General features: G+C 42.4%; 1 protein-coding gene across 1 annotated transcript; it reads right to left on the bottom strand.

Annotated features, from left to right (window-relative positions):
- On the bottom strand, positions 1–619 carry LOC124698031 (putative lipid-transfer protein DIR1). Its single transcript, XM_047230556.1, has one exon. The coding sequence runs from the start codon at positions 570–572 to the stop codon at positions 258–260; it is 315 nt and encodes a 104-aa protein (XP_047086512.1). The 5' UTR covers positions 573–619; the 3' UTR covers positions 1–257.
- Between the last annotated feature and the right edge of the window lie 11775 nt (positions 620–12394).

The following is a 12394-nucleotide window of genomic DNA, read 5'->3' as shown; positions in this document are numbered from 1 at the left end:
TAGACAATTAAACCAGATATCATAATTCTGGAACTTGCATTTAATCCTCCAAGTAAGGCACTTTGTGCCATCATTACAATTCCAGCATACATGAATAGTAGCTTAGTGAGATAATTAAGCACACGTGAAATCACACAACACCGGTAAGATGGAGTAGCACAAAGCCTTTCAAGTGCTCCTCCACTTATTTAGCTGTATAAGTGGTGATGTATATCATATATGTAGACGGACAGTATAGATAGTACGTCCAATCCTCACTAGCAGTTCCTGGGCATAGTGAGACCGCACTTGCCGGGAAGCGCCATGGCGCGATTGGCATCGATGTGGTACATCCTCAGCCATACGCCGGCGACGCCTTTGTAACGGCAGATGCATGACAGGTTAGCCTTCCCAAGCGCGGCACAGCACTCAGACGAGGGGCCATTCGTTGGGTTGTTCACCGCCGCCGCGGGCTGGCAAAGCTTGAATTCACCGTTCGACAAGCCGCAGATGCCATGAGCACCCTCTATTGCAGCGAGGGAGATCACCAAGACAAGCAGCAGTGATGCAGCCAATGCCTGTGGCTTTGCCATGGATGCTTCTGATTTCTAGTCGATTGCTTCGTGGTTTGTGTCTCAGGTTTGCTTTGGGGATGTGTGAGACGATTGTTTGGTGTAGGGCTATATTTATAGTGGCACACCCTGGGCGTAGTGTGTGTTCTGCATCAAGCAAGCACTTAATTAGATGTAACAAGTGACCAAGAGTTTCCCACATGTAGTAACACTATCACCTTATCATGGAAAAATCTGCACTTGGACCGAGTCCTTAGGTACGCATGAGTGATTACGACTGCCATATAGTTGCATGGTGCGTGAATGCGTAATGAAACATCGGGAGTAAGCCGCAAAGGCCAAAAATCTTCGATATGCCCCCACTCGAGCTTTTTTGCATTGAAAAAAAGATGGCTCATAATAACATTTTGAAGATTGAATTGTTTAACTGACCAAACCGATTAAGACAGTCACCGGTTTGCTGCCGAATTATATGAATATCTTCACTAGCTATATATATGGCATGCCAATTTATTTGGAAAGAAGGCATTGTCCCGGGCTTCAACTTTATAAATCCCCAAACGGCCGCCAAAATGACATAATTTGCTGAGGTGAGGTAATCAACATATAAGGCAAGAACAGGAGCCAGCAAAAAGAAACTAGCTTGGGTTTGTGGAGAAGTGGCCGGCCGTGGCGGAATTGGATTGGCAGCAGAAGCGCCTCTTGAAATGGTTTTGTCCGTTAAGGATTGGGCATGGCACGGCAAATTGCTAACAAGTGCTTTGACGCGTATCGATTTTGATACTTACAGGCCAATAGGCCAAGCAGAATATATCATATGCTCAGCTTTCTTATTTGAAAATCAAAATATGCACCTGTTACTGAGACAGTAGTACACAAAGTGCCCCTTCAGAAAATAAACAAAAAGCACCTCAGTTTCATCGACAATGGTATGTTCCTGGTTCATTAATTATAGAGAACGTCGTTCAGTAGCTTGAAGCGTTACACAACCCACCATTGCTCGAGACACTTTCTTGAGACTATAGGGAGATAGGGTTGATCTTGGCAATTGGTGGGTGCTGATTATTTTCAGTAGTGCTGTTAGGGGGGGGAGCACCTGAAAAGATCGTACGACGGATTGGGTGCGGCGGCTGTGGAAGGGGACCTGCAAAGTCGTTTAACTCATTATTTCTTTCTCTAAACTTTTCCTTTTTTTTAGGCAATTTCCTAATTGAAGTGGGTGCCGGGCGGTAAAAGTGTCTCTTTTGTTGCATCACCCCCCGTAGAATTTGACCATGCATGGGGCTGGGCGAGCTATCCTCGAATCGGAAGCCATTAATGAACAATTGTTTCAGATCACAATGCTGAGAAATGAGTTAATATTTCCTTTGCTGTTTCAGATCAGTTGACGTACGTACATTTATAGTTGTCTCACTTGAAGTACTCCTATATTACTAAAACCAAGATAGGGGGGGTCTAAATAGAGATACCACATTGATCCACATCATTAGAACTATTTTAGTTGTTGGCACATATGTAATTTTAATGCTCAAGATTTAAAACATGGGCTGTGTTACGGTGATTTTAGATAGTATGTAATTTTAATGCCTAAGATTTAAAACATGAGCTGTGTTAGGGTGATTGGGGAGTACTACGACTGTGATTGATAAGGAGTGGCCCGATCTTCTCAGTAAGCAACGGTGGTGATGATGATCACAGGATGATGACAGCGGAGAAACACGACGATGTAGTGGATGATAACTTGTATGACGCAACGAGATCTCTCGATTGGTCCCTGTCGCCAATGCAACAGCTCTCAACCCTGCAAGATATTCGCAACTCCACACACTTGCGCACGTAGCCGCCGACCACGAAGCGGTAAATTGCAACCGTCTAATTCCCAATGGAACAGCAGATCACACAAGACTTAAACAGGATCTACACGATATCCAAGCAATATGGTGTAGGGAATTCAATAGTTTTGCAGAGCAAACAACTAAGAACTAGGGTTTATCTTAAACGTGGTCTAAAGCAGCTAGGGGGCGTCCTGGGCACTTATATAGGTGTCCGGGACGAGTTCTGGTCGAAAAGATACAAAAATAACCGACCCGAATAGATATGGTCGAGACAGACTCGGACTGGTCCGGTCTGGGATCCGGTCAACCGGGCTGTGGACCGGGCTGTCCGGTTTGTGGTCCGGTCAACCGGGCTGTGGACCGGGCGGTCCGGTCGGTGGTCCGGTCAACCGGTCGGAAACCGGGAAACTGCGAAGTTTCCGGTTTCGCCCCGGTACGATAAATTTCCTCCGGTTGGTGGCCGGTTTACGACCGGTCGACCGGGCCAGGGACCGGGCGGTCCGGTCTGGGGGCCGGTCTGACCGGGTCCTGGACCGGCCTGGACTTTGATACGTCTCCAACGTATCGATAATTTCTTGTGTTCCATGCCACATTATTGATGTTATCTACATGTTTTATGCACACTTTATGTCATATTCGTGCATTTTCTGGAACTAACCTATTAACAAGATGCCGAAGTGCCAGTTGCTGTTTTCTGCTGTTTTTGGTTTCAGAAATCCTAGTAAAGAAATATTCTCGGAATTGGACGAAATAAAAGCCCAAAGGCCTATTTCTACACGAAGCTTCCAGAAGACCGAAGACGAGACGAAGAGGGGCCACGAGGGGGCCACACCCTAGGGCGGCGCGGCCCCCCCCTTGGCCGCGCGGCCCTGTGGTGTGGGGCCCTCGTGCCGCCTCTTGACCTACCCTTCCGCCTACTTAAAGCCTCCGTGACGAAACCCCCAGGACCGAGAGCCACGATACGGAAAACCTTACTGAGACGCCGTCACCGCCGATCCCATCTCGGGGGATCCTGGAGATCGCCTCCGGCACCCTGCCGGAGAGGGGAATCATCTCCCGGAGGACTCTACACCGCCATGGTCGCCTCCGGAGTGATGAGTGAGTAGTCTACCCCTGGACTATGGGTCCATAGCAGTAGCTAGATGGTTGTCTTCTCCCCATTGTGCTATCATTGTCGGATCTTGTGAGCTGCCTATCATGATCAAGATCATCTATATGTAATTCTATATGTTGCGTTTGTTGGGATCCGATGAATAGAGAATACTTGTTATGTTGATTATCAAAGTTATGCTTATGTGTTGTTTATGATCTTGCATGCTCTCCGTTATTAGTAGATGCTCTGGCCAAGTAGATGCTTTTAACTCCAAGAGGGAGTACTTATGCTCGATAGTGGGTTCATGCCCGCATTGACACCGGGACAGGTGACGAAAGTTCTAAGGTTGTGTTGTGCTCGTTGCCACTAGGGATAAAACATTGATGCTATGTCTAAGGATGTAGTTGTTGATTACATTACGCACCATACTTAATGCAATTGTCCGTTGCTTTGCAACTTAATACTGGAGGGGTTCGGATGATAACCTGAAGGTGGACTTTTTAGGCATAGATGCGAGTTGGATGGCGGTCTATGTACTTTGTCGTAATGCCCAATTAAATCTCACTATACTCATCATAATATGTATGTGCATTGTCATGCTCTCTTTATTTGTCAATTGCCCAACTGTAATTTGTTCACCCAACATGTCGTTCGTCTTATGGGAGAGACACCTCTAGTGAACTGTGGACCCCGGTCCAATTCTCTTTACTGAAATACAATCTACTGCAATACTTGTTTTTACTGTTTTCTCTGCAAACAATCATCTTCCACACAATACGGTTAATCCTTTGTTACAGCAAGCCGGTGAGATTGACAACCTCACTCGTTTCGTTGGGGCAAAGTACTTTGGTTGTGTTGTGCAGGTTCCACGTTGGCGCCGGAATCCCTGGTGTTGCGCCGCACTACATCTCGCCGCCATCAACCTTCAACGTGCTTCTTGGCTCCTCCTGATTCGATAAACCTTGGTTTCTTTCTGAGGGAAAACTTGCTGCTGTGCGCATCATACCTTCCTCTTGGGGTTGCCCAACGAACGTGTGAAATACACGCCATCAAGCTCTTTTTCTGGCGCCGTTGCCGGGGAAATCAAGACACGCTGCAAGGGGAGTCTCCACTTCTCAATCTCTTTACTTTGTTTTTGTCTTGCTTTATTTTATTTACTACTTTGTTTGCTGCACTAAATCAAAATACAAAAAAATTAGTTGCTAGTTTTACTTTATTTGCTATCTTGTTTGCTATATCAAAAACACAAAAAAATTAGTTTACTTGCATTTACTTTATCTAGTTTGCTTTAATTACTGTTGCTAAAATGGCCAACGCTGAAAATACTAAGTTGTGTGACTTCACAACCACAAATAATAATGATTTCTTATGCACACCTATTGCTCCACCTGCTACTACAGCAGAATTCTTTGAAATTAAACCTGCTTTACTGAATCTTGTTATGAAAGATCAATTTTCTCGAATTAGTTCTGATGATGCTGCTGCCCATCTTAATAATTTTGTTGAACTATGTGAAATGCAAAAATATAAAGATGTAGATGGTGATATTATTAAACTAACATTGTTCCCTTTCTCATTAAGAGGAAGAGCTAAAGATTGGTTGCTATCTCTGCCTAAGAATAGTATTGATTCATGGACTAAATGCAAGGATGCTTTTATTGGTAGATATTATCCCCCTGCTAAAATTATATCTTTGAGGAGTAGCATAATGAATTTTAAACAATTAGATACTGAACATGTTGCTCAAGCTTGGGAAAGAATGAAATCTCTAGTTAAAAATTGCCCAACCCATGGATCGACTACTTGGATGATCATCCAAACCTTCTATGCAGGACTAAATTTTTCTTCACGGAATTTATTGGATTCAGCTGCTGGAGGTACCTTTATGTCCATCACTCTTGGTGAAGCAACAAGGCTTCTTGATAATATGATGATCAACTACTCTGAATGGCACACGGAAAGAGCTCCACAAGGTAAGAAGGTAAATTCTGTTGAGGAATCCTCTTCCTTGAATGATAAAATTGATGCTATTATGTCTATGCTTGTGAATGATAGGACTAATATTGATCCTAATAATGTTCCATTAGCTTCATTGGTTGCACAAGAAGAACATGTTGATGTAAACTTCATTAAAAATAATAATTTCAACAACAATGCTTACCGGAACAATTCTAGTAACAACTATAGGCCATATCCTTATAATAATGGCAACGGCTATGGTAATTCTTATGAAAATTCTTACAACAATAATAGGAATTCACCCCCTGGACTTGAAGCCATGCTTAAAGAATTTATTAGTACACAAACTGCTTTTAACAAATCTGTTGAAGAAAAGCTTGGTAAAATTGATATTCTTGTTTCTAGAGTTGATAGTCTTGCTGCTGATGTTGATCTTTTGAAATCAAAAGTTTTGCCTAATGAGAATTATCATAATAAAATTATTACTACAGCAAATGCCATTCAAGTTAGAATTAATGAGAATATAAGATTAATGGCTGAACTGCGTGCTAGGTGGGATAGAGAAGAAAATGAAAAACTAGCTAAAGAGAAGAATATAGCTAAAGTTTGGACTATTACCACCACTAGTAATGCTAATGCTACACATGTTGCTGCACCTCCTACTCATACTAATAAAAGAATTGGTGTTAGCAATGTTTCCACTTCTAATGCAAAGCGCGAAAAGCTCAAACTGCTAAAACTGCTGAAACTGCCTGTGATAAAGCTGCTGAAATTTTTTCCAACATTGGGGATGATGATCCCATTGTTTTAGATTATAATGGTTTGAATTTTGATGATTGCCACATCTCTGAAGTTATAAAGTTCTTGCAAAAACTTGCTAAAAGTCCTAATGCTAGTGCTATAAATTTGGCTTTCACGCATCATATTACAAATGCTCTCATAAAAGCTAGAGAAGAGAAACTAGAGCGCGAAGCCTCTATTCCTAAAAAGCTAGAAGATGGTTGGGAGCCCATCATTAAGATGAAGGTTAAAGATTTTGATTGCAATGCTTTATGTGATCTTGGTGCAAGTATTTCGTTATGCCTAAGAAAATTTATAATATGCTTGACTTGCCACCGCTGAAAAATTGTTATTTGGATGTTAATCTTGCTGATCATTCTACAAAGAAACCTTTGGGTAAAGTTGATAATGTTCGCATTACCGTTAACAATAATCTTGTTCCCGTTGATTTTGTTGTCTTGGATATTGAATGCAATGCATCTTGTCCAATTATATTGGGAAGACCTTTTCTTCGAACTGTTGGTGCTATTATTGATATGAGGGAAGGTAATATAAAATATCAATTTCCTCTCAAGAAAGGTATGGAACACTTCCCTAGAAAGAGAATAAAGGTACCTTATGATTCTACTATTAGAACAAATTATGATGTTGATGCTTCATCTCTTGATGTTACTTGATATACACTTTCTGCGCCTAGCTGAAAGGCGTTAAAGAAAAGCGCTTATGGGAGACAACCCATGTTTTTACCTACAGTACTTTGTTTTTATTTTGTGTCTTGGAAGTTGTTTACTACTGTAGCAACCTCTCCTTATCTTAGTTTTGAGTTTTGTTGTGCCAAGTTAAGCCGTTGATAGAAAAGTAAGTACTAGATTTGGATTACTGCGCAGTTCCAGATTTCTTTGCTGTCACGAATCTGGGTCTATCTCCCTGTAGGTAGCTCAGAAAATTACGCCAATTTACGAGCATGATCCTCAGATATGTACGCAACTTTCATTCAATTTGAGCATTTTCGTTTGAGCAAGTCTGGTGCCATTTTAAAATTCGTCAATACGAACTGTTCTGTTTTGACAGATTCTGCCTTTTATTTCGCATTGCCTCTTTCGCTATGTTGGATGAATTTCTTTGATCCACTAATGTCCAGTAGCATTATGCAATGTCCAGAAGTGTTAAGAATGATTGTGTCACCTCTGAATATGTCAATTTATATTGTGCACTAACCCTCTAATGAGTTGTTTCGAGTTTGGTGTGGAGGAAGTTTTCAAGGGTCAAGAGAGGAGTATGATGCAACGTGATCAAGGAGAGTGAAAGCTCTAAGCTTGGGGATGCACCCCGTGGTTCACCCCTGCATATATCAAGAAGACTCAAGCGTCTAAGCTTGGGGATGCCCAAGGCATCCCCTTCTTCATCGACAAATTATCGGGTTCCTCCCCCGAAACTACATTTTTATTCGGCCACATCTTATGTGCTTTTTCTTGGAGCGTCGGTTTGTTTTTGTTTTTGTTTTGTTTGAATAAAATGGATCCTAGCATTAACTTTATGGGAGAGATACACACTCCGCTGTAGCATATGGACAAATATGTCCTTGGTTTCTACTCATAGTATTCATGGCGAAGTTTCTCCTTCGTTAAATTGTTATATGGTTGGAATTGGAAAATGATACATGTAGTAATTGCTAAAAATGTCTTGGGTAATGTGATACTTGGCAATTGTTGTGCTCATGTTTAAGCTCTTGCATCATATGCTTTGCACCCATTAATGAAGAAATACATAGAGCATGCTAAAATTTGGTTTGCATATTTGGTTTCTCTAAGGTCTAGATAATTTCTAGTATTGAGTTTGAACAACAAGGAAGACGGTGTAGAGTCTTATAATGTTTACAATATGTCTTTTATGTGAGTTTTGCTGCACCGGTTCATCCTTGTGTTTGTTTCAAATAGCCTTGCTAGCCTAAACCTTGTATCGAGAGGGAATACTTCTCATGCATCCAAAATACTTGAGCCAACCACTATGCCATTTGTGTCCACCATACCTACCTACTACATGGTATTTTCCCGCCATTCCAAAGTAAATTGCTTGAGTGCTACCTTTAAAATTCCATCATTCACCTTTGCAATATATAGCTCATGGGACAAATAGCTTAAAAACTATTGTGGTATTGAATATGTAATTATGCACTTTATCTCTTATTAAGTTGCTTGTTGTGCGATAACCATGTTTACCGGGGAACGCCATCAACTCATTGTTGAATTTCATGTGAGTTGCTATGCATGTTCGTCTTGTCCGAAGTAAGGGCGATCTACACCGAGTTGAATGGTTTGAGCATGCATATTGTGAGAGAAGAGCATTGGGCCGCTAACTAAAGCCATGATCCATGGTGGAAGTTTCAGTTTTGGACAAACATCCTCAAATCTCTAATGAGAAAAGAATTAATTGTTGTCAAATGCTTAAAGCATTAAAAGAGGAGTCCATTATCTGTTGTCTATGTTGTCCCGGTATGGATGTCTAAGTTGAGAATAATCAAAAGCGAGAAATCCAAATGCGAGCTTTCTCCTTAGACCTTTGTACAGGCGGCATAGAGGTACCCCTTTGTGAAACTTGGTTAAAGCATATGTATTGCGGTGATAATCCAGGTAGTCCAAGCTAATTAGGACAAGGTGCGAGCACTATTAGTACACTATGCATGAGGCTTGCAACTTATAAGATATAATTTACATGATGCATATGCTTTATTACTACCGTTGACAAAATTGTTTCATGTTTTCAAAATCAAAGCTCTAGCACAAATATAGCAATCGATGCTTTTCCTCTATGAGGACCATTCTTTTACTTTCAATGTTGAGTCAGTTCACCTATTTCTATCCACCTCAAGAAGCAAACACTTGTGTGAACTGTGCATTGATTCCTACATACTTGCTTATTGCACTTATTATATTACTCTATGTTGACAATATCCATGAGATATACATGTTACAAGTTGAAAGCAACCGCTGAAACTTAATCTTCTTTTGTGTTGCTTCAATACCTTTACTTTGAATTATTGCTTTATGAGTTAACTCTTATGCAAGACTTATTGATGCTTGTCTTGAAGTGCTATTCATGAAAAGTCTTTGCTTTATGATTCACTTGTTTACTCATGTCATACACATTGTTTTGATCGCTGCATTCTTTACATATGCTTTACAAATAGTATGATCAAGATTATGATGGCATGTCACTCCAGAAATTATCTTTATTATCGTTTTACCTGCTCGGGACGAGAGAACTAAGCTTGGGGATGCTGATACGTCTCCAACGTATCGATAATTTCTTGTGTTCCATGCCACATTATTGATGTTATCTACATGTTTTATGCACACTTTATGTCATATTCGTGCATTTTCTTGAACTAACCTATTAACAAGATGCCGAAGTGCCAGTTGCTGTTTTCTGCTGTTTTTGGTTTCAGAAATCCTAGTAAAGAAATATTCTCGGAATTGGACGAAATAAAAGCCCAGAGGCCTATTTTCTCACGAAGCTTCCAAAAGACCGAAGACGAGACGAAGAGGGGCCACGAGGGGGCCACACCCTAGGCGGCGCGGCCCCCCTTGGCCGCGCGGCCCCGTGGTGTGGGGCCCTCGTGCCGCCTCTTGACCTACCCTTCCGCCTACTTAAAGCCTCCGTGACGAAACCCCCGGCACCGAGAGCCACGATACGGAAAACCTTACCGAGACGCCGTCGCCGCCGATCCCATCTCGGGGGATCCTCGGAGATCGCCTCCGGCACCCTGCCGGAGAGGGGAATCATCTCCCGGAGGACTCTACACCGCCATGGTCGCCTCCGGAGTGATGAGTGAGTAGTCTACCCCTGGACTATGGGTCCATAGCAGTAGCTAGATGGTTGTCTTCTCCCCATTGTGCTATCATTGTCGGATCTTGTGAGCTGCCTATCATGATCAAGATCATCTATATGTAATTCTATATGTTGCGTTTGTTGGGATCCGATGAATAGAGAATACTTGTTATGTTGATTATCAAAGTTATGCTTATGTGTTGTTTATGATCTTGCATGCTCTCCGTTATTAGTAGATGCTCTGGCCAAGTAGATGCTTTTAACTCCAAGAGGGAGTACTTATGCTCGATAGTGGGTTCATGCCCGCATTGACACCAGGACGAGTGACGTAAAGTTCTAAGGTTGTGTTGTGCTCGTTGCCACTAGGGATAAAACATTGATGCTATGTCTAAGGATGTAGTTGTTGATTACATTACGCACCATACTTAATGCAATTGTCCGTTGCTTTGCAACTTAATACTGGAGGGGGTTCGGATGATAACCTCGAAGGTGGACTTTTTAGGCATAGATGCGGTTGGATGGCGGTCTATGTACTTTGTCGTAATGCCCAATTAAATCTCACTATACTCATCATAATATGTATGTGCATTGTCATGCTCTCTTTATTTGTCAATTGCCCAACCGTAATTTGTTCACCCAACATGTCTGTTCGTCTTATGGGAGAGACACCTCTAGTGAACTGTGGACCCCGGTCCAATTCTCTTTACTCGAAATACAATCTACTCGCAATACTTGTTTTTACTCGTTTTCTCTGCAAACAATCATCTTCCACACAATACGGTTAATCCTTTGTTACAGCAAGCCGGTGAGATTGACAACCTCACTGTTTCGTTGGGGCAAAGTACTTTGGTTGTGTTGTGCAGGTTCCACGTTGGCGCCGGAATCCCCGGTGTTGCGCCGCACTACATCTCGCCGCCATCAACCTTCAACGTGCTTCTTGGCTCCTCCTGGTTCGATAAACCTTGGTTTCTTTCTGAGGGAAAACTTGCTGCTGTGCGCATCATACCTTCCTCTTGGGGTTGCCCAACGAACGTGTGAAATACACGCCATCAGTACCTAAATCCAAGACTTGATTCCTTGTAGGACTATGCTTCCGGTGGCGCTAAATGGGTGGTTGATAGTGGAGCCACAAGTCATATGACCGGAAGCAAGGATATTGTTGTCGACCTCGAGCCATCTCACTCTACCGTTTCATGTGGCGACAACACGTGCTCTAAGGTATTGGGTCTTGGCAAGGTGGTGGTAACACCCGACATCTCACTTGTGAATGTCCTCCTTGTCAAGACCCTTGGTTACAATTTACTCTTCGTTCATCAAATTTCTCGTATGGGTCTATGTAATTTTTTCGATGAACATATGGTGGTCCTCTTGTGGAGCAAGACACTCCGTTTAGCCTTTGTTGGATATGTAGAGAACGGATTGTATGTTGTTGATTTCTCCGGAAAGACAACATCGTTCGCTCTTTGCCTATTTGCTAAAGGTGACAAAGGTTGGTTATGGCATCACCGAATAGCCCATGTCAACAGGAGGACTTTGCAAAGTCTCCACAAGGGTGGCCACATTCTTGGACTAAAAGAAGATGTTTCTTTTTGCAAAGATCGTGTTTGTAGGGCTTGCGTACAAGGAAAAATGCATGGAGCACCTCACAAGGCCAAGACAATCATCTCTACCAAAAGATGCTTGGAGCTCCTACATGTTGATCTCTTCGGTCCACCGTCTCATGAAAGTCTTGGAGGGAAGAAGTATTGCCTCGTCATTGTTGATGACTATTCATGCTATTGTTGGGTATTCTTTTTCAAGTACAAGAGTGAGACTCAACGGACCATGATGGATTTTGCCAATCAAGTTCAACACAAGTACGACACCACGATCCTCGCAATAAGGAGCGACAATGGAACGCAGTCAAGAACTACACCTTGGATGACTTCCTCGGCGAAGAAGGAATCCAACATCAATACTCCACGCCATATACTCCCTAACAAAATGGGTCGCCGAAAGGAAGAATCGAACCTTGATCGAAGCCGCTCGAACAATGATGATGGAGTACAAGTCCAACTACAACTTTTGGGCGGAAGCTATCTCTACCGCATGCCATGCTACTAATTGTCTCTACTTTCGCAAGGGTCTAGAGAAGACACCATATGAGATTCTCACCGGCAACAAGCCCAATGTGTCATACTTCAAGGTCTTCGGATGCAAATGCTATGTGCTTGTCAAGGACACACGTCTATCCAAGTTTGATTCAAGAGCTCAAGAAGGAATTTTCGTTGGCTATGCTACGGATTCTCACGCCCATAGAGTCTTCAACAAGTCAAATGGGCGAGTTGTAGAATCTTGTATGTGACATT

The sequence above is a fragment of the Lolium rigidum genome, chromosome 3 (assembly GCF_022539505.1).
Source record: "Lolium rigidum isolate FL_2022 chromosome 3, APGP_CSIRO_Lrig_0.1, whole genome shotgun sequence".
NCBI classification, from domain to species: domain Eukaryota; kingdom Viridiplantae; phylum Streptophyta; class Magnoliopsida; order Poales; family Poaceae; genus Lolium; species Lolium rigidum.
This window is presented reverse-complemented; position numbering and strand designations above follow the sequence as displayed.

Coding starts and splice junctions, on each gene's coding strand:
- LOC124698031 (XM_047230556.1), bottom strand. CDS start 572: ATGGCAAAGCCACAGGCATTGGCTGCATCACTGCTGCTTGTCTTGGTG.